The 21,341-nt window shown below is 47.1% G+C and overlaps 1 protein-coding gene across 1 annotated transcript; it reads left to right on the top strand.

Moving 5' to 3' along the window:
• Window positions 1-96: 96 nt before the first annotated feature.
• On the top strand, window positions 97-15,423 carry LOC127238940 (MHC class I-like protein MILL2). The gene is made up of 8 exons (XM_051207716.1): window positions 97-108; window positions 2,389-2,460; window positions 3,168-3,253; window positions 4,265-4,652; window positions 8,506-8,536; window positions 12,958-13,221; window positions 13,427-13,696; window positions 15,116-15,423. Exons 1-8 carry the CDS (start codon window positions 97-99, stop codon window positions 15,421-15,423), a joined length of 1,431 nt encoding a protein of 476 aa, XP_051063673.1.
• Window positions 15,424-21,341: the final 5,918 nt, after the last annotated feature.

The following is a 21,341-nucleotide window of genomic DNA, read 5'->3' as shown; positions in this document are numbered from 1 at the left end:
AGCCCCCATTCTGCCTATGTGGCCTTGTGACACAGAGACTCAGCTGAGTGCTCAGTCCCAATGCACTTACTTAATCCCTGCAGGAAAGGGACGAAGATGCCTCTGAAGGTGAGGAAGAGACCAGCAGAATGATCGATAGGGATGAAGATCAATCCTGGATCACAAGTGTCACCAGTCAAAGTTCTGATCCAGGGTGGGGGCCCCAGAGCAGTTTTGTGGGGAGTCCCATGTTCTCAGTGGTGGAGTAGAGGTGATCTATGTGTCCTTGAAGGCACTGTAGGCTCCTTCTTTCTACGGATGGTTTCAAGGCAGCATTCCAGCACTGTGTGTTAGCTGACCTATGTGTTGTGGTGCGCCCATGTCCTCCCTGGTTGTCTTGGGTTACCTTTGCCCTCTGCCTGGCTGAGTCCCCTGTGATAATCCTGTCTTTCCCTTTGGGAGATACCAGGAGGGAGCTGACTCTCTTGTTCCCCCCGGGCAAGATTCTCTTAGACACAAGAAGCAGAGCAGGGTGTCCAGAGGGAGCTCTGGGTTAGTCAGGACAGGGATGGGAACCAATCTACAAGCCAAGGTCATGGTTCAGAGACTTTCAGATTGCTGAGTGTGTGTTCCAATATCACCCCCTGGAGATCATTGGGAGAACTGCAACCTCTTGTCTATGGCTACAGCGAGCATGGACAACAAGTCAAATGTATGCTTCTCTGATACATTCAGCACAGGTGGGATGCAGAGCCTGTCATCCTGATCACTGTGCTCTTCAGGACTCCTCATTCCTTCTCCGATAGGATGGGTCTAGACAGGGTTCCAGATTTGTCCTGGGAAGCGCTGGACTAAAGTTGGGGGTAGTGTGAATCCAGAGGAAGGGCGCTTTCAGCAGGAGGAGCCTTGTGCTCAGGACATTTCAGAGGAAAGTCCAAGGGCATTTTCCCTCAGACTCTTAGGAGAGAACACTAATGCATCGGCTGCACCTACCCCTGCTGCCCAATCTCTGGTGTCTAAGTCATTCAAGCTCTCTGCCCATGGAGTGCAAAGGGGCTCTGCTGTTGAGAACAGAGAATGCTGACTCAGATAGATGTGTCATCTGCTGTGCCCTATATACCGTACAGATTTCTTACCCTAGTTGTGTGTGATTAAAAGAAAAAATACCCTGTGCAAAAACAGTTCAGGAGAGCAAAGGATGCATTTCCCTTCCAAGTTTGGGTCACAGTGAAGGAATGAAGGAAGTCAAGGCAAAAACGTGTGTCTTGAAAGCTAACTCCCTGGCTCACGCTCTATTCTCTATCTTACACTTAGCTAGCTTTCTTACCTAAGACCATCTGCCTAGGGATGGTGTTGCCCACAGTGCCCTGGGCCCTCCTGCACCAATTAAAACAATCCATCACAGACATGTCCACAGCCCGAAAGGATAAAGACCAGTTGTTCGGTTGAAACTCTCCCTCTTCCCTTCCCCCTACCCCCCCCCCCGCCTCAGGTGACTTTGGGCTGTGTAAAGGCGACATTCAATGCTAACTAGGACACTGTCTCAAACTTGCTAAGGCATCCTCCTCCACAGGGAGGTCTCAAAGGAAACTTTCCATTCTCCAAGTGAGTGTCCCTCAATGTTTGCTGTGGTCATCACAAGTACTGGCGTCCACTAAGATCCAGGGCACAGCTCAAAGATGTCTACCCTGGGTTTTACTTTCCCCACTTCCCAGGTCCTGAGCCCGGTGATGCTGAGATGTCCTCCACAGACATTGTGAAGAGTTAATGAAACAGTGTCATCCCGACTCAGGACAGGCCTCCCAGGGACATCCATCACCTGCTTCTTATGGAATCAGAGCAGAAGCTAATCGTCGGGTGTGACACAGTAAGAGCTAGGAGTATTTGGGATGAAGAAACATGAGCATGTTTCAAAGCTGTGGGTGCTCTTTCTGGGTCATGGAGATCACGAAAGCAAATGGAGGGTGTTGAAAACTGAGGCTGTGTCTATGATCAGTTATGGGACGAACCTTGGCTGAACTCTGGCTGTTTCTCTTGGCTGTACATTTAGAGCCGTCAGTTATATCACAAACGTTTGATGGTTTAGTAACTAGCCCTATTTAGCAAGGTCAGCCTAGCGTATAACCACTAGCCCCATCACCATAGTAACCTTTCTTGCTCTCATATCTCCTGATCTTTCCACCCATGTCCACGTCCACTCTTTGTGATTTTCTATATTCTGCTTGCAAGAACACCTGGTCCTCAACCAGTCTCTGACCTCCCCTGCCCCCTTTCCTACCTCCTTGCTCTGCTGACTATACAAGCTCCAGGTAGAAAAATAAAATTTGCCACTTGATCAGAATCCTGTCTTATGGTCAATTCCCCGCGTCTCTTGCTCCCATTTCCTTCTCTTGAGTCTTTGGGTTCTAGGTTGAAGCCTCGCGGGTGAGGGCAACTGGCGCCCTCAAGGTGTCTCGAAGACCCCGGGAGGAGGACTTCAGGGTTCATTAAGGGACCAGCCCGTGCACACAGTGAGGCTTCTGCGACACGTTCCTCGCAGGCTGCGGAGGAGAACGACTCATCGATCGCCTGACTCTGCCTTCCATAGAGTCTTCTGGTTCATGAGCACCACCTGAGGCAGAGGTGAGTAATGGGGCAAGAACTTAGCAAGGAAGAGTTGTTTCTTTCTGGGATCAAAGAATCTCTCAGGACACGGGGGTCGGGTTAAGGAAAAACACTTAAAAATTTTTTTTCCTCTTCATTGGAGACACTTTTCCATGGTTTCCACAGGAAGGAACGATTAATGGAAAGAAACGGGCCAGAGTGGGCAATTGTATGCAAGATTACAATGAAACTTTCGGACCTGAAAAGGTCCCTGTTAGTGCGTTTAGCTATTGGGATCTTATTAATGACATTATTCGGGTTAATAATCATTGTCCTGCTCTTCAAGATTTGATAAAAGAGGGAGGGGAAACCCCTCCAGCAGATTTCCCTGCTGCAATTCTGAAATAGGGAGCAGACCACCAGCACCGGCCAATGAGAGAAAATCCTCCACGCCCTCCTTAGACTTGGACCCCGCCAAACGCTCTTCTCGGCCCCCCACACCGCGTGCAGCGTTGCCCCAAAATAAATGCTCCGAAATTAAGATTCCCATGGGCCCTGAGGAGAGTCCTCAGCAAGCTCTTTACCTCCTCATCTCCCATTCCCAGGAACATCCTTTAGACCCAATGGAGGAAGCCACGCTGAAGGAGGAGGCTGCTCATTACCATAACCCCGACTGGCCTTCAGTTACTGGGTTAGCCACGTCAAGATGACTCTGGCCTCCACCCCTCCTCCTCCACCCCAGACTTAATCCCTGCCTAAAAGCTTGCCTCCTTTCACCCCGGCTTCCTATGAAACAACCCCCCCCCCAGGATTTAATTTTTCTTCACGGCAAGATTGCTACACACTGATCTCAGACTGTTCATAATATAGATATCTTTAAAACTATGATTAACAATTGAGAACAATAGATTCAGCTTCTGACCAAATTTAGGGATTTAGACCTCCAGCTCTCTCCGGACCACCTAAGCCCAAAAGTAAGCAGCCACTTCTAGCCTTTCCGCTTTAGCTCCCCCCTTGAGGATGTAGTGGAAGAGCACTCAGAGGAGACTCCTGATGAGCTGGCCCCTTCTGGCCCCCAGGCAGATGCCCCCTAATCAGCTACCCACCCCACAGTCTCAGCTCCCACGACTACTCTCTGTCCAAGCTGCATGCGTGGGCAGCATTGGAAAAACGAATGCCACTCCAAAACAGATATTCAGGGCCGTCCACTCCTGCCTAGGGAGCCAGGAAACTTCAGACAGAGGCAGCCTCCGTAGCCACCACCACCACCACCACCACCCCACCCCCGACCTCGATCCCCAGGGCAAATGGGTCGATACCAGCCTTCCCAGCAGCAACCCTACCACATTCCCCAGAATACAAACATGGCACAAAGCAGGCATTTATTCTTCTTTTAAAAAAATATGAGGCTTAGCCTGCATTTATGATCAGCAACACGATGCCCCCAAATGGCTGCCTGAGAGGTTTGTTAAACAAGTTACTGCTATCCTCTAATGACCTAATGTTCTCACGGGAGCAATCACCTGCTCCTGAGATGTCTCTCTCTTCTCGGATAAAGATGCGCTTAAGAATAACAACAGTTATGAAGACTCAGCCATCAGCTTGGCAAACTTCACCTGGATGGACGTCTAACTCCCTTTTGACCATTTTCTTTCTTCTCTTGACCCCCTTTTCAGCCCCGTGATGTCACCCTCCCTCACAGGCCTTCCGTAAACAGACCGAGCCGCCACATCCCTTGGAACTATACTTGGGTGGTCCTCTCTGAAAGAGGAGACATGGTCTGGTCCACCTCTCGTGTCCATAATATCCATTGGTGTCCTGAACAACTTAACCTTGATCTGTGCAAACTGGCCTTAGGTGCTGCTGCCCAGTGGGACACTGAGGACCTCTTTGATCAGTCAGCTGAACCATCCATCAACTTTGAGGGCCCTGCCTATGCCTACGCTGACTGCTCCCATCCAAGCCGACTGGCAGTCATGCAGAGATACACCTTTTATGTACGCCAGGGCCCCCATCGGGACCACAGCCTCTTACATAAATGTGGAGGCAGCTCTGATTATTACTGCAAAACCGGGGCTGTGAAACCACAGGTGAGGCCTGTTGGAAACCCTCCTCTTGTTGGGACTACATCACAGTCACTGCTGGATACCCTCATAACACCAACCCTGCATTAGTAAGTAATTATGACTCAATTTACACTGTCCAGGCCCCTGAGGATGCCACACATCCTCTCTCACAAAATGCTGGTGTAATCCTCTTAAAATTACCTTTTAAAATTACCACCACCCCTGCTATCGTGCCTCTAATTGGTATTGAGGATACACCTGGGGCCTCCGCCTTTAGGATACAATGAGGGAGAGGGAACTGGAATCGATATGTAAAATGAGAAAAAATAAGGAAAAAAAAAAGGAAAGATCTAGAAAAGCAGATGAGATGGTTGGTTGAAGTGCACATTTTGCTTCAGGGCAGTGACTAGAAAGGATGGCAAAGTTATTAAGGCTCACTGAACAGACTCCAATGGCAGTGTTCCAGTCCCAAACAGCATACTGAGTATCAGTGCTGATATTAAAACGATTGGAGAAGTTCTGAAGAAAATCATCCCTACCCATCAGTGCAGTCTCCCACTGCAACTCATGGGGGATGTCCTTATGTCTAATGAATAGAGGCAGGAAGATAGGCGTTGCTAGGAGATGAGGAGAATGTGGGGGAGAGGCAGAGAGGCTGCTGAGAGGTGCCACATGGCCGCCAAAGGAGTGACAGGTCAGGGCATTCTCTGGCAAGCCAAGACCACGCACATAGAAATACATAGATTTACAGAAATCGGTTACTAATTAAGAGATAGCCAATAAGAAGCCCTAGTCATCAGCCAACATTTTATAAATCAATCTATGTCTCTGTGCGCTTATTTGGGTGGGGCTTAAGATGGGCAGGACCTTCTGGGAAAGAAACTCCAGTTCCACTGCCCCACCCCAGCTCCCACTCAAATCTGATGCTGCAGAATGTATTGAAAGGCCTTGCTGGTCAGAGCTCACGTGCCATCGTGGTCTCAATGTTTGTGGACGTTTCAAAAAAAAATATTTTATGGAAAAAGTCCCTGCGGGTGTCTTGTGTAGTAATTTGACATCTGTATTGATCGTTCAAAATCTGAAGCTAAATAAAACTTCCATGATGCTAACTTCAATGTGTCCCCAATATGAAAAGGGGTTGATTGTACATGGAAAGTTTACTGAAGGGTTCCTCTTGTAAGGAAAGACAGTAATCTTACATTTTAAAAAATAAATAACTTTTTTTAAGAAATAGTTTCATATTGATGGGTTTGTGCTTTGGAATCGGAAAGCAGACTACTCAGACCCACGGCATGAAGATAGTTAGTTGTAGATCAATACCCCTGTGAATCTGCTCTACTCCAAAACAGACATCAGGACGGAAGATTTGAAAAATAAAATAATCAGGTGTTGGTGGCACACGCCTTTAATCCCAGCATTCAGGCAGCAGAGACAGGCGGATCTTTGTGAGTTTGAAGCTAGCCTGGTCCACAGAGCGAATTCCAGGGCATGCTCCAAAGCTATATAGTGAAACCCTATCTCGAACAACAAAAACCAAAACAAAACCAAAAAAAAAAAAAAAAAGATGAAAGTCCTGAGAAGGAAGTGGTGTCCACTGAATTACTTTGTTTTATGTTGCCTCAGACTGAGACCCCATTCAGTAGCAAAATTTAAGTTATGAAGTAGTAATGAAAACGAATTTATGGTTGAGAGTTCGTTCCTAAGACCATCGCAAATACGTGTTTTCCGGTGGTCGTGATCGAAAGGATGGAGAAGGAAGCAAGCACCCCCATCTCTCCCCCCACCCCCTTTGAGGATACAGTTTTCAGATCACCGGGAATGTCTCCTACTCCTGTAGCTGAGCAAAGTTTCCCTCCTATTTCAACACACATGGTTATGAAGGCCCCTGTTAATGCTTTCTCTGCTTCAATTGTGAAAGCCAGAGGGGAGGGGTCTGAGCTCCCAGCTGGAGTATTTGGGGGCAAGAGGAACTGCTTGCTTTTGCTTTCCTTGCCCCCCCCCCCGGATTTTCCTCTTCTGCAGCAGGGGATTTGACAGTGGAGGAGACCCGGGCGCAGTGAAACCTGGCAGACTCCAGGCTCAGCCCACAGCGTCCAGCCCTGCTGTGCAATCTCTCACGAACTCGGCTTCATGGTTTTCACAGGGCAGGTTTTACCAGCTCAGCTGAGATACTCATTGGACTAATGAGCCGTCTGGTGAAAACAGAGCAGCTGCTGTGTCTAGATCATCTTAACCTATTAGGTTCGGTCTGAGACGCTGACTCAAGAGTGTGGAATTCAAGCAAGCTTTTTTTCTCGGTCTGTGCTTAATGGAGTCAGACAGGCCCCTCGGGAAAAGGAGGAAAAAAAGGAAGAAGCTCAAGATACACACAGTTAAAGTTAAAACGGAGCTGGTACCTTTCCTGAGAGAGACTTGAAAAGTTAAATCTTTCTCCTCCCATCCTCTAATCTTTCTTCTTGGGGGCGGGGGGGGGGGGCTTTGGTTTTGGTTTTTTCGAGACAGGGTTTCCCTGTATTGCTTTGGAGCCTGTCCTGGAACTAGCTCTGTAGACCTCTGCCTGCCTCTGCCTCCAATGTCCCGCTAATCTTTATTTCTTAACTGGCTCTCTCTCTCAGCTTCCCTGAAATAAGAATACGTGTATGTACGTTATCTTAAGGCTTTGTTTGAATTTCGATACAGTTTCTATGTGATAACACTAACATACCAAGAAAGAAAGCTAGCTTTGACAGATTTCAACAGAAAATTCCAGGACAATTACAGCTGCTAAGGTCCCTCTGCTGGGTCTTAATGTCTCCTACTCCATCCTGGACACACTTGTCCCCTTGAACTGTAACTTATGTCTGTGCCTTTAAATAAGTCATATATATATATATATATGTATATATATATATATATATACACAAAAATACAAGCATGTAAAGGTTTTTAAAAGAAATTTTTACCTCTACTATCATTTTAAATGCAAGCTAATAACCAAATGGCTTTTTGTTAAGGCTTTTTGTACAGGGCTTCTGCCCTATCTTCTAAATTAATAACTGCTGTCTCCCTACCTTAAAATAAAAAAGGTGAGATCTACCTACATGGTTATAAAAAGATATGTTATCAAATAATAAAATATGGATATGAGATTAAAATATTTTAATAAATATATAAAATATTAAAATTATAAATAAGGACTTATATATAAAGATTAGGATAGATATTGAAAAGTTTCTGTACCCTGATAAGCCTCTCCACCGATACAGCAATCCATATCAGACCAAATCAAAACAAATTGGAAAAAGCCCACATTTAATGGAAACAATGCTCCATGGACTTCCAACCCCTCCCACAGAGAGGAGACAAGAAAGAGAGACCAGAAAAACCACACATTCATTTCCTGGAGGACATTTTAAATACCCCTTGGGAGCTGTCTTGAGTGTCTCTGGGGGAGGGGTCATCATTTGGTGGGCTTTGTGAGATTCAGCAGGGTTTGGATAGAAATAGGGGAGGGGGCTTGAGTGGAATGTGCACCATAACATCCCAAACTCTTTGGGTATACAGATGCCAGGGGCTGGGGTGAATCTTCCACCATAACAGATATGTTTACAAAATGGATAACATTAAAAAAAAAACCTTGGTAAGTTTTTTATAAGTTATAAAGGTATGAGTAAGTTACTTAAAGTACATAAAAATTATGAAAAGACTTTTAAAAGGTACATGTAATATTGAAATTTCTAAGGTCCAAGATTAGCCATTACAAAAAAAAATGAATAATGTATGACAAATCAAGGTTTATTTTAAAATACCTGGCTTTTTACACATTGCTTTTTACACATGTCCAACCGTTATGGATGTTTCTCTTGTGTTATCCACACTGCCTTCCTTAACTACACAGGGATATCATCCACCATTCCTGTTAGTCATGGGTGAGTCAGTAACAATGTGTCCCTCTAATCTGGGGGACTGGGAGGAATCCACTGCACAGTTTTTCAAACTTGAGTTTTCCAGTCTTTCATAACCCTCAGGACAGAAATTTCCCAATGAGCAATGAGACTCTCATACCAGGCTTGCAAATGGAATTCCCCTTGAATGGTGTGCTCCAAGGCTCTAAAGGACTCTGTCGCTCTGGGTGAACAGCCTGAAGTGCTGACTGACTTGTCACGGAGGTGCTCACCTGGTCTGGATGAAGATCACTTCCTAGGACAGCTTTGTAGGCTACATCCAGCGCCTGCAGTGGCCCTCAACCTCCCAAATGCTTTGACACAGTTCCTGATGTCATGGTGACCCCCCAACCACAAAATCATTTTCCTTACTACTCCTTAACTGGAAGTTTGTTCTTGTTATAAATTGTAATGTAAGTATCTGATATTTCCAACGGTCTTACGTGACCCCTGTGAAAGGGCCGTGCCCCACATATTAAGACCTGCTGTGCTATGTTGTCTCCAGAGGGGACTGTTCAGCCAAAGCTTTGGCTGTTAGCCACAGCCCTGGACAGCGCAAGTATCTACGGGACTTTTGGAGATGATGAACAGTTGTGACACGGGCACCCTTTCATATTGGACTCAGTGCTTGTGTAACCCCTCCAAATATGTCAACCCAACACGTGCAAACTGCCAGTTTTGTTCATCTGCTTGCTTATGATACTTCTGTGGCTTCAGTGACACAAGAATGTATAGACAAAAAAACACAGGAGCTTCCTTAAATGCTTCAGAAGCTGTGGTTTTGCACCTAGGAGATGCAGTGCAAGCAATACAACATCAGTGAACTCTACAGTGCCCTGCTGGATTTGCACACATCTGTCTTACTCCTTTAAGCTATAGTGAATGCACGTGGAAATGAGATAAAATTAAAAATCATCTGAAAGTGGTTATTAGACATAAAACGAAAGACAAACCAGACTACAAGCCACAACCCCAGAGAACCTAGAGGACCCCAAGAGAGGCGGACCTAGATCCACCTAGGAAGGGGAAACAGACAAGATCTCCTGAGAAATTGGGAGCATGGGGGCAGAGGGGAGGTGGAAGGTGGAAAGGGAAGAGGGAAGTACAGTCAGGCAGTTAGTTACTGTCCCGGGCTGGGCTCATCACACACATTCACTTCCCGTTTTGCCCTGGCCAAAGATTTATTGCCCCGGGTGCAAGGATTCCACCCTTTTAACATCCTTCAAATGTGTGTTCAGCGTTATGTGTGCTCAAGCTTCTTATGTTGTGATGCATTTGAAAATATTACAAGGCATGTGTTGGTGTAAGGAATATCTGGGCTTCTTAGACATGCAGAAATGAACTACTCATCGGAGAGACAGAGCAACACCCGGAGCCTTATAGGCCTGTCTTTGCTGAAAGCTGTGGGTGGGGCTTGTGGAAGGACCAGCTTGTTTACCACAGAGAGGGAGGAAAAAGAAAAAATGAAAGCCAGTTCTGGAAAATCCGCGGTCTTCCTGTGGGTCTCACTTTCTCTCATATGGAACTCGAAGCAATCCTGCCACAGGGGTGAGTAGCTTTGGGCTGAGTCCTGATCGATCGATCCTGTGAGGGGCGGGGTGAGGGGCACCGAGGAAGTCTGACCAGAGCCAGGGAAAGAGAGGAAGGAGAGGAAAATGGGCGGGGTGGAGGAGAGGGGGCGGGGGCTTTACGAACTCCGAAGACTAATAGCTGGGAAACGTGGTGCTGGAGAAGGATGTGGGAATTCTACATCCAGATCCACGGGCAGCGGGAAGAGAGAAAGCCATTGCACCTTGCTTGGGCATCTGAAACCCTCAAACTCCTCCAACAAGGCCACATCTCCTGATGCCTCTCCCTAACCATTTAAATATGTGAAAGCTATAGGGCCAATCTTATTCAAACCACCACAGTTGGCATGGCTAAATGTAGCATAGTGTGCGGGGATTTAGGTTCTGTTATTTTACCCTTTTGGCCTCTTGGTCTTCTGGCTCTCCCTCTCTCTCCCCTCCTCCCTCCCCTCATGCGGCTGCCTCAGGGTCATGTCTGCTGTGGACTCTCCCAGACTTCCCTGCCTCTGACTGTGCTCTCCCTCTTATCTACAATAAACCTTCTCCAGTCACGTCCTCTCGTTTTCATCTTTTTTTTTTTTTAATTCACCCAACAAATAATCAACCTGCACTTTACTTAATGGCACAACGATTTCTGTAGGTTCTGTCAATAAATTAAGGTAGACCCTTCCCGTTACTGTTAAGTCTATAATTTCTAATAGATAAGGAGTTGCAGCGCATTGTGGACAATTATGATATACATAAAGTTCTATAATACCATTACCTTGTTGATAGATGGTTCAGCAGGTGATGAGGAGAAAGGATGGTTGATTGACAGGGGAGTGATTCTATGAGCTACAGCTTTAGCATCATTATTTAATAACCCAACAACCTGCTCTGCTTCGGGTGTTACGTTTTGTTGCGGAGGTTCTCTCCCTACAGTCTGGTCCTGCAGCAGCCTCGCCCTAAATAAATACACGGAGACACTATATTAATTATAAAGCTGTTGGCTGATGACTAGGGCTTCTTATTGTCTAGCTCTGTCTTAATTATTACTATTTCTACATGGTCTTATCTTACTGGAGAACACGAGTCCTTTCTTCCCAGCTCTACATGATGACTGTTCTGGCAGGCTTCCTCTGCCTACCTTTCCCAGAATTCTCCTTGTCTCCTACTCCTACCCATCTTCCTGCCTTATTGGCCAACAGTAAGAGAAACGAATGTACGGAAGGACATCCCCCCACCGATATTTTTTTTTTAGAGAATCTAAAGGATTCCAAAGGCAACTAAAAGAGCAGAGTTGCATCCCCAACAGTGCTAGGTAGGTAAGAGTATGCCCTGCCCAGGAGCATGTGGGGCGCACACCTTGAATCCCAGTGCTCAGGAGGCAGAGGCAGGAGGATCTCTGAGTTTGAGCCCAGCCTGGTCCACAGAATGAGTTCCAGGACAGCCAGGACTACACAGAGAAACCATGTCCGGGGGAGCAGAGGACACGGGCACCGGATTGATATGGCCCAAAACTTCAAATTTTGCTCTTTTACTTTTCTTACTGTGAGAGTTAAGCATCCATCTAAGTATTGATTAGATGAGCAGGGGAGGAGAATGACATCTATATACTGAAATACCTCAGGAAATGTGATTAAATTAAACCAGTTCAGGTCCTTTATATACCAGTTGCGAGTATCCCTGTACTAGAAGTTTGGCCTGTTTTAATTTTTTCCCCATGTGAAGGGACCGCTGGTCAATCTACGTTGAGTTAGTCCTGCTTTGAGGGAAAACAAACAAACAGGAAATAAAAACTAAGCTCTCGGGAAGCTGAGCCCTAGCTCATGCTACAGCAGCTTAGCCCAGCCACCATTCCTTGGGACCCGTAGCATCAGACACTGCTCTCTGCATTCAGCAGACCTCAGGCAGCTAAAACAGCGGGGATGGGGCCATTTGAAGCCAGAGGGCTGTGGGCAGCTTCAGAGTCTCTCCTCCCTACCCTGCCAAGGCCGGTGGAATGTGTTCAACAGGACCCCACCCCACCCTTGTCTCTCTCCTCTTTTCCTTTTTTGTGGTGGGGGTTTTGAGACAGGGTTTCTCTGTGCAACAGCTCTGCCTGTCCTGAAACTCGCTATATAAACCAGGCTGGCCTAGAACTCAGAGATCCGCCTCCCAAGTGCTGAGATTAAAGGCATGTGCTACCCTTCCACCCCAATCCAAGCAAAACATTGTATTCCCTCTTGAAAATTAACTGACAGATCTCTCTCTCTCTCTCTCAACTTAAATTTAGAAACAAGATTGTTTTACCTATCAATCCCAGTTCCCTCTCCCTCCCATCCTCCCACACCCCCTAGAGGTCCCCCCCATCCCATTCCCCTACCACACTCCAGGGAGGGTAAGGCCCTCCGAGAGGGACCATCAAAGCTTGTCACATCATCCACTGGGAGCAGGGCCCAGGCCCGCCCTGCTAACGGGGATGTTATTTTCCCTCTTTTGCACTGGCTCTATTTCCATTCATTTCTATGAGTTTCAAATTACCAACATCTACAGGTCATTATCTGGGAATAAGTTGCAGAGCTGTTTCTCAGAATATTTTGCACCTATTGGACCCAGCAAACATCTCAATAATTGTATGAAACGCTGTCTCAAAAGGCCTGCTTAGAACGGGTGTTCATTTCCACTCTCAAACCCTTTGGTGGGGAGACGGGATTTCCTAACCGCCCACTCCTAACACCTCCCTTCTATTCTCCTTCACGCTGTAACAAAGCACTCCACTGGCTTCTCACACCCACGGGGCAGCACAGTCTGCCTGTGGAAACCACCAAGTTGTCACCTGTGTCCCTCACTCACTCCCTCCCTCCCTCCCTTCCTCAGAAACCCATACCCTGCACTATGAACTCACAGTCCTGTCTCCAGAAAACTCTTGGCAGCCCCCATACCCAATCCTGGTATACGTTGATGACGAGCTCTTCCTATGCTACAAGGGAGACAGTAGAAAAGCAGAGGCCTGTGGGCCCAGAATCAAGGGGCATGCAGGACCTGAGACCTGGACAAGAGAGACTGAGGACCTTCAGGAGAAGGAGGAACAACTCAGGAGAATGCTAACCGAGGTCATGACCCAGCAGGGCCATAATGAGGGTGAGTGTGCAGGGCCAGAGATACACAGGTCCCATCTGTGATCCCTAAGCCTTGATTGTGGGCAGGGCATGGCCGACTTAATGGAATAAAGCAAAAATGCTCCCATGGGACAGAGCACTGGATACGTCTCTTTTAGACCAAAGTCTGGGGGGGGGTTAAGGTCAAGGGACAACAGGGTGACAGGTCCCTGCCTGGGGTGGGCCAGGCTCTCACACCCTACAGGAAACTTTGGGCTGTGAGCTTCAGGAAAACCGGAGCACTGGAAGCTTCTGGCGCTTTGCCTATGACGGGCAGGACTCCCTCACCTTTGACCAGAAGACTCCCACGTGGACAGTGGCTGTGCCCTACTCCCAGCAGATGGCCTGGGAGACACATGCACCCAGAGCTGACAGGGTTAAGGCTTTCTTGGAGGACACGTGTCCTGCTCAGCTCCAGGGATACCTGGGCTTCTTGAGGAAGTTTTCAATGGATACAGGTACTAACCATCAACAGGCTTGGTTCCCAGCACCCAGGGGGACATCCCTGTGGCCAAATGGCTCCTTCCATGATACTTTTTTTGGGGGGGGGTCTGGTTCTCACTGGTGTTTACATGCGTGGCACAGTCTAAGGTGGGGCCTGGAAGTTGGGGTGTAGGTTTTCCTCCAGATCCACTGCCGGGTCCCTCGGATGGGAAAAGAGGGAGCTCCCAGATGTTACCTGGATCTTATACCAGACCCCAGCAGACAGGAGCAAGGGGATCTGTCTCTCTATCAGCATCTTTTTCTGGAATGTTCTGGGTCCAGAAGGAGAGAAAGCTCAATACAAACAACTGGGCTTAGGTGGTAAGAAGGAGTCATGCTTGCTTGGTCAGAATTAAGGTAAGACGGAAGGATCCAACCATGGACCTGGCCTACAGATTCAAATGCAGGCTACCCAACCCACGCCCCATGAGCAGGTTGGTTAAGTTTTCTTTTCCTTGAGGCAAGGCTTCACTGCATAGCCAAGGCTGGCTTCGAACTCAAGATCCTGCATCCGCCTCTTGAACGCTGGGATCACAGGTGTGCACAGCTCTGCCAGGCCCCTGTAAGGTGGCCCTTTCTCCTTGGAAACTGAAAGAATGAAAGGGCCCTAGGAATGGGGTTGGGGTAGGGAGTAAAGACACTGGTGATCAGTCAAAAGTCCTCGTGAGCCAGAGAATTAAAGCCACAGCTGGCGGTCCCTCTCTGTCTCCTGGAGTTACTAGACACCAACTTAGTGTAAGATAAAAAGTCAGATTGCCAGCCATGTGCTGACTAGAGACACCCACTGTCCCTACAAAGTGCAATCGGACATTTCCTGTCCCGACCACCCTGTCCCAAGTAACCGACTCGGAGGCTGAATATGAATTATAAATGCTCAGCCGATAGCTCAGGCTTATTACTAACTAGCTCTTACGTCTTAAGTCAGCCCATAGTCCTTACTTACATTCTGCCCAGTGGCAGTGCTTTCATTGCCATGGCTCTCTCCTGCTCCCTCTGCATCTGGCGGACAACCCCTGACTCCACCCTCTCCTTCCCATCACCCCTAGTTTGGCCGCCCTGTCTATACTTCCTGCCCGGCTACTGGCCAGTCAGCATTTTGTTAAAACCAATTCGAGTGACAAACCTTTACAGTGTACAAGAGGATTATTCCACGGCAACAAAGTCATCTACACATGTGCCGGAAGGTCCATCTTCTGGCCTCTGACAACGTCTTCTGGCAGATGAGGGCCTGATGGTGGAGAGCATCGCTGGAGCCGTCTGCTGGCCTCCGCAGCCCTCTAGCCGCTGGGCACACTTCCTGGGGGTGCAGGTTGGAGGCAAAGTGCACAGTGTGGTTGTCTCGTTTCTGCCCCCCTCATCTCACCATTCACTGCCTCTTCCTCATCCTCTCCCAGGCCTCCCAGAGGTGAAGGTGACCAGCAGAAGGTACCCAGTGGGCAGAATCACCCTGACATGCTGGGCTTTTAATCTGTGTCCTCCTGTGGCCACCCTGGCCTGGCTTCGGGATGGGAAGCCAGTACAGCAGCAGACCTTTGGGCCTAGGACCATCCTGCCCAGTGGGGATGGGACCTACCAGACCTGGGTGTCTATTTGGATTCTTCCTGGACAGGAACCAGAGTTCACCTGCCACCTGAGACAACAAACCCATGATATCAAAGTCCCTGCTGCCTCTGGTGAGAAAACGGGGCAGCCATCCACTTGAGGATCTGGGAGCAGAGGCGGAAGAATCCTAGGTCACAAAATGACTACTCACTTTATGGTGGGTCCAGGGCGTGCCACTGACCTTCGAGATGCTGCCAGCCCCAATGATGTCTCGGCTGCTCCTTCACTCCTCGCTGTGTTGGTAGTGGTGCTGGCTGGAGCCAACTGAAGCCAGGACACAAAGGTAAGAAACTACCAGGTAAGGAGCCCATGTTGGGTGATCTGCTTTTTCCTCTAGCTTGTGACTGGAGACGGAACAATTTTTCTCCCTCTTCTTTCCTGCTGAGTTAGGAGGGAAGTGGGTGAGCCTTTTGCTGCATCGGTTACATCCTGGAGGCTTCTGAGGAGCCAGGCCAAATAGAAGAAGGGCAGTGTCAATCAAAATCCAAACAACCCTGCCCTCACAACACAGGGAATAATAGAACATGGTTATTCTGCAGCCGAATATACCTGACTAAGGCCCAGGAAAACAGATCCAAGGCTCCCCAGATACCATGCTCCAAAGCAGTTGCAGTCTGATGAAGTGTCGTAGAACAAAGAAAACCTTCAATCAAGGTATTTTTCAAATACATTAGAGGAAACATCAGTAGGTGTGTTCCAGCAAAGAGGGGCATGGGTCTCATGACATTCTGGTTGGTGGAAGCTACTGATCCCTTGATACATTTCAAAGGTTTCCCTTGCTTGTCAAAAGGAGATCAGATCAGACTCAGAGCTCCACAAGAATGGCTATCAGAGGAGTCTAAAGACGGTCCTGGGATAACCGACAATATTCTGTGTGTGTGTGTGTGTGTGTGTGTGTGGTGTATGTGCAGGGTATGTGGTAAGTATGTATGTGGTATGTCTGTGTGTATGCATATGTGTACATATGATGTGTGTGTGTGTGTGTGTGGTATATGTGTGTATGTGTATGCAGTGTGTGTATGTGTGTGTCTGTGTGTGGTGTGTCTAAGTGTTGTGAGTGTGTGTGTTGATTGTATATGTATATGCAGTGTATGTGGTGGTGTGTGTGTGTGTGTGTGTGTGTGTGTGTGTGTGTGTGTAGTCAGGGGCACGGGGCACATGCCAAGATGCATTTGTGGAGGTGAAAGGGTCACTTTGTAGAATCCATTCTTTCCACCAAACCTTATGGGGGCTCTGGAAATGCCACTGAATCATGGCCTGAGCCACAAGCACCTTGGGCCATTCAGTCACCACCGCCCCCCCCCCCCCGCAGCCTGCACTATGTAAAACTCTCCTGTTAAGTGCAAAGAAGGCAGCTAATCAGATCCTTCCCTCCGCCCCATGTCCTCCCTGCTGCTCTGCCACCCCTCCGTCTACAGCGGGAAGGCGGGAAGGTGGTGTCCCAAGCCGGCTGTCTGTGAGGGAGGAAAGGGAGGTTGGGGTGTTAACAGGATGGAAGAGAAGTGCCGTTCCTCCACAGCCATCCAATGTGTCCTTGATTAGAGGGTGCCTGCTCTCATGAGTTTTTGGCACAGGTGGCTTGAGGATTGTGAGCGTGGATTCTTCTCACCCTACGGCAGGTTGCTTAGAGAGGTGCACATTTAGGAGACCTTTGCAAAGCACTGGTTGTGCAGGGCAACCCACAAAGTGTGCGCCAGTTCGAAGTTTCCCGTCTCCTTGCCTGAATGAAAGCTTTATTATTTATTTATTACCTTAGCGGAGAATGTTGGTTCCTTCCTCTGTGGCAGCCCACCCCTGCAGTTTTTTTCTTGTCTGTGCCATACAGGCTCCTAAAATCGCCATTAAAATTCGCATTTTTTAGAAGATTGTTTTACCCTGTTCAAACATGCACTGACCAATATTTGTTAGTAAAATCAAATTATTCAGAGAAAAATAAATAAATAAATAAAATCTCTTTTTAAAAATATAGGCATTGATAATGTCCACATAGAAAAAGGAGATCACCCTACATTCAAAACAGCTGGACAAAGCAGCCTTACAGACTACAGCCAGGATTTCTGCATCTTCTTATAGAATCCCCCATGACAGCGCCCCTTACCAACAGGAAGTAGTTTGGAAAGAACAACGCCCAAATTCCCAAATATTGTCTATAAATGTTTGTTTTCATTTAAATGGACTTGGTTATATAAAATAAATAAATAAATAAGAAAGAAAGGAAAAGGGAAATCACACTTGTGAGGAATCAGGATTTCATGGACCTTGGAGACCTCACCAAATTCCTTCTTCTCAGTCAGAAGGAGAAATGCAATCTCAGAAGGAATGGCATATAATACCATCCATGCCATCTCAAAAACGTGCCTATTCTTTAAACCTAATCTTATCGGATACCCTAGATACTTGTTTAATCAAGAAACATGGGCTATGAAAGTGTAAAACATGCTTGGTGGTGGTGGTGCACGCCTTTAAACCAAGCACTTGGGAAGCAGAAGCAAGCTATCTCTGTGAGTTCCAGGACAGCCTGGGCTACAGAGCAAGTTCCAGGACGGGCTCCAAAGCAACACAGAGAAACCCTGTCTCAAAAAAAAAAAGAAAGTACAAAACATAGTGAGTGCTGTTGTTAAGGGATGCCGGTTGGTGTTTTGTGGCTGTTTTGTTGGTTTATGGGTATTGTCCCAGAAGATGGGCATTCCTAGTGAGTTCCAGCAGCATTATTATTACTCTAAGGAAAGTACATGCCTGATCAGTAGTAACATATCCACCCAATTGGTTGAACCTATGATGGACCAGCCTGACTCCATCTTAAGGACAGAAGCCATTTTGTTATAAGCTCATAACAAATTCATTTCTGTTTGCTGCAAAATTAAAGTTGACGGTGTTTTAACCTCTTCCTTGAATTTAACATACTTCCCATCCCCGATGGGATTTGACTCACACCTTGAATGAATAAGATGTTCAGCCAAATAATTTTTAACATCCTAGGTAACCAAAATTTCTCTGGAAATTCCCCAACTCTTGAGCACCCCCTACTCTTGCAGTTTTGGGAGCCATATAAACCCCACATTTTCTTGTGTCTGGTGCTATTTTTTTTCAAACCCCCACTTTAGGGAGAGAGCCCTGTCTGACAGAAAGCAAAGCTTGCTTAATTTGATCAAAGACTTTGACTAATTGTGTTTATGCTTGTTCACAGGGATCAACAATTGGAGGCCCCAACGAGATCAAGACCTCCGACCCATATTCTGAAGCCAGACCTTCACTCCAGGACTCCAGAGCCTAAATGCTGCCTTGGAAGGTGCATGCCTTGGAAATGTTCCCGGACTGCAATGCATGCTTTAGGTTTGGCAAATTACTGTAGCAAACTGCAGCTCTAAAAAAAGAAAACAGGCAGGAGGAACCTGTCTGAGGAGTGTTCCATTGGCAGTCATAGAAGGTGTCTCCTTCCATGGCAGTGTTTCTCAACCTGCAAGTCTCAACCATCAAAAAAAAAAAAAAAAACATATTTCCAACGATCTTAGGAGCTAACACCCCGCTCAGTAGCAAAATTACAGTTATGATTAGGGGTTCCTAAGACCATCAGAAATATATGCTTCCCAATGGTCATGACCCACAGGCTTTGGTAATGTTTCTGATGAGATCCCACCTAGGGGGCAGAGAGGTACCTGGTAAAGTACATGCACTCCTGCCCAGGGCAATAGCAAGGTTTTATACTGACCATCTGGATGTTGGTGCCTTCTCCTTGGTCCCCTGTGGTTTGTCCTGTATACTGTCTGTCTCCTGCCTGGGACACTCTGCCCACGTAGTTCTTGGATGCTGGGAAGCAAGAAAGAAATCAGTCAGGCCTAATTAAATGTATGAATGAAGATGAATGAAGGTGGACACCATATGGTTTGGGTTTTTCAGTTTTGTTTTGTTTGTTTGTTTGTTTTTAACCAGTCTTTTTCAGCTACATGAAGGTTCTCTGCACCTTAATGTTTAATGGTTTTGATTTTTGCTGACTCTATCCCTTTGTGTTCTGTGGTTTGACTGTTTGACCTGTCTGTCTCTTTAACTCTTCTGTCCCTGCCGTATTCCCTCCACCTGCCACAGTAACAGCCACTGAAGCCCACAGTCAGAGGAAACTTCGTTTTCCCATCCTGAGTCTCTGCTAGGCACAGGCTTTGGGCCCATATGCCCGGCCAGGGCAGGTAGATGGACAGCAAGGACTAGAAAGGCAAACTCCCAGAGGTGGATCCTAGTGGATCGTTCACCTCCATCCTTCCTGACTCTTTGTCCCAGGAAACCCATGGCCTACAAAGAGGGGATGGGGAAGCAGACTCATCAGGGGAAGATGGAGCAGTGGCCACTTTGGTTCTTTGCCATAATTGCTATCTCCATTCCCAGGTTGCTCTGGTCCCTCCTACTGGTCACTGAATCCAACTTAGCAGGGACTCAGATGAGTTGAGATATTGTTTTATGCTGTTGTGCTTTATTGAAAAGCTGGCTGTGGAATTGGGTTATTGCTCCTCTCCTGCTTCTCTGGACCCAAGCATGCTTATTTAAAAGCTTCTTGTCTGCCCTATGAGACACCTGATTTTATGGCAAAAAAAAAAAGAGAGAGAAGACAAAAAAGCCAGGCGATAGTGGCGCACACCTTCAATTCCAGCACTCAGGAGGCAGAGGCAGGTAGAGCTCTGAGTTTGATGCCAGCCTGATCTACAGAGAGAGTTGCAGGACAGCCAGGCTATGTCTAGGGGGTTTAAAAAAAAGAATAAAAATAAAAATAAACTCAAAGGGAAATGAGGGTTTCAAAAATGCTGTCCCAGAGGGAACTCTAGAGCAAAGAGAACATCTTAAAGTTTGTCTTGCCTTATAACAAAAATACTGACTTTGGGGCAAGATCCCACCCAGCAAATTTTACAATGTGTGATAAGGAATTAAAGAAAATCTTGGAGCAGGGTGTGATGGTACACGCCTTTAATCCCAGCACTGGGAAAGCAGAGGCAGATCTCTGAGTTTGAAGCCAGCCTGGTCTAGCCATTGAAAACAGAGAGTTGGTGAAGATGAACTTGAACAAAGGACCTTGTTCCAGCCACAGTAAGCATCAGGACTGTTTGGGCCATGTGGTTCTGGAGTTATGAATAGAAGAAATGGGTTGTGGAATTTACTCCCCCAACTAAGGAAAGTCATTGAGACCAGGCAAGTGTCCCGGGATGGAGACCGTTGTGAAGGTGAAGCCTGGATCGCCTTGGAGAACCCAAGATGTTAGAGATGTCAGAGTTATGAGGCACCTGCTAAGGAGATTTGCTAGCAGAGAGTGGAACCACTCAAGAAAAGAAGTGTGTTGCAGTCAACAAAGCTGAGTGGAGCTGGAGATCTGAAGAATGTTTGGACACCAGACATGAAGATGCAGAGTTTGGAGTTTCTGGTTTTCTGTCTTGTTTTGGTCCCGTATTTCCTCCCCTACATTTTGGGATGGTTAATGTATATCCTGTGCCATTATATGTTGGAAGTATGTGATCTGCTTTTTATTTTAATTTTATAGGGGATTACAGTTAAAAAAAAAAAACAAGTTGCATGAGTGTCAGAAGAGACTTTGGACTTTGAAACAAGTTTGGGACTGCTGTAGACTATGGGGACTTTGAAGTTGGACTGAATGTGTTTTTGCATTATGATATGGCTGCAAGCCCTTGGGGGACAGGGAGTGGACTGTGGTGGTTTGGAAGAAAATGGTTCCCAAAGGGAACGGCACTATTAGGAGGTGAGGCCTCATTGGAGGAAGTGTGTCACTGGGGAGGTCTTATATGCTCAAGATACCGGCCAGCGTCACAGTCCACTTCCTGTTGTGTTCTGATCAAGTCAACACCATGCCCTGCCTGCACAGCGCCATCTCCCCACCATGATGATAGTGGCCTGGACGTGAGCAGCCGCCTCAAACATCTGTTTTCCTTTGTAAGAGTTCCCTGGCCATGGTATCTTTTCACAGCAATAGAAACCCTAACTAAGACAAGGAGTATAGCGAGGATGAAAGCTCAGGTCCTTTGA

This window comes from Phodopus roborovskii, unplaced genomic scaffold, assembly GCF_943737965.1.
Source record: "Phodopus roborovskii unplaced genomic scaffold, PHOROB, whole genome shotgun sequence".
Lineage (NCBI taxonomy): Eukaryota > Metazoa > Chordata > Mammalia > Rodentia > Cricetidae > Phodopus > Phodopus roborovskii.
This window is presented reverse-complemented; position numbering and strand designations above follow the sequence as displayed.

Coding starts and splice junctions, on each gene's coding strand:
- LOC127238940 (XM_051207716.1), top strand. Junction 2,461..3,167: donor CCCGGGAGGAGGACTTCAGG/GTTCATTAAGGG, acceptor TCCCATTCCCAG/GAACATCCTTTAGACCCAAT. Junction 3,254..4,264: donor GACTGGCCTTCAGTTACTGG/GTTAGCCACGTC, acceptor CCTCCCTCACAG/GCCTTCCGTAAACAGACCGA.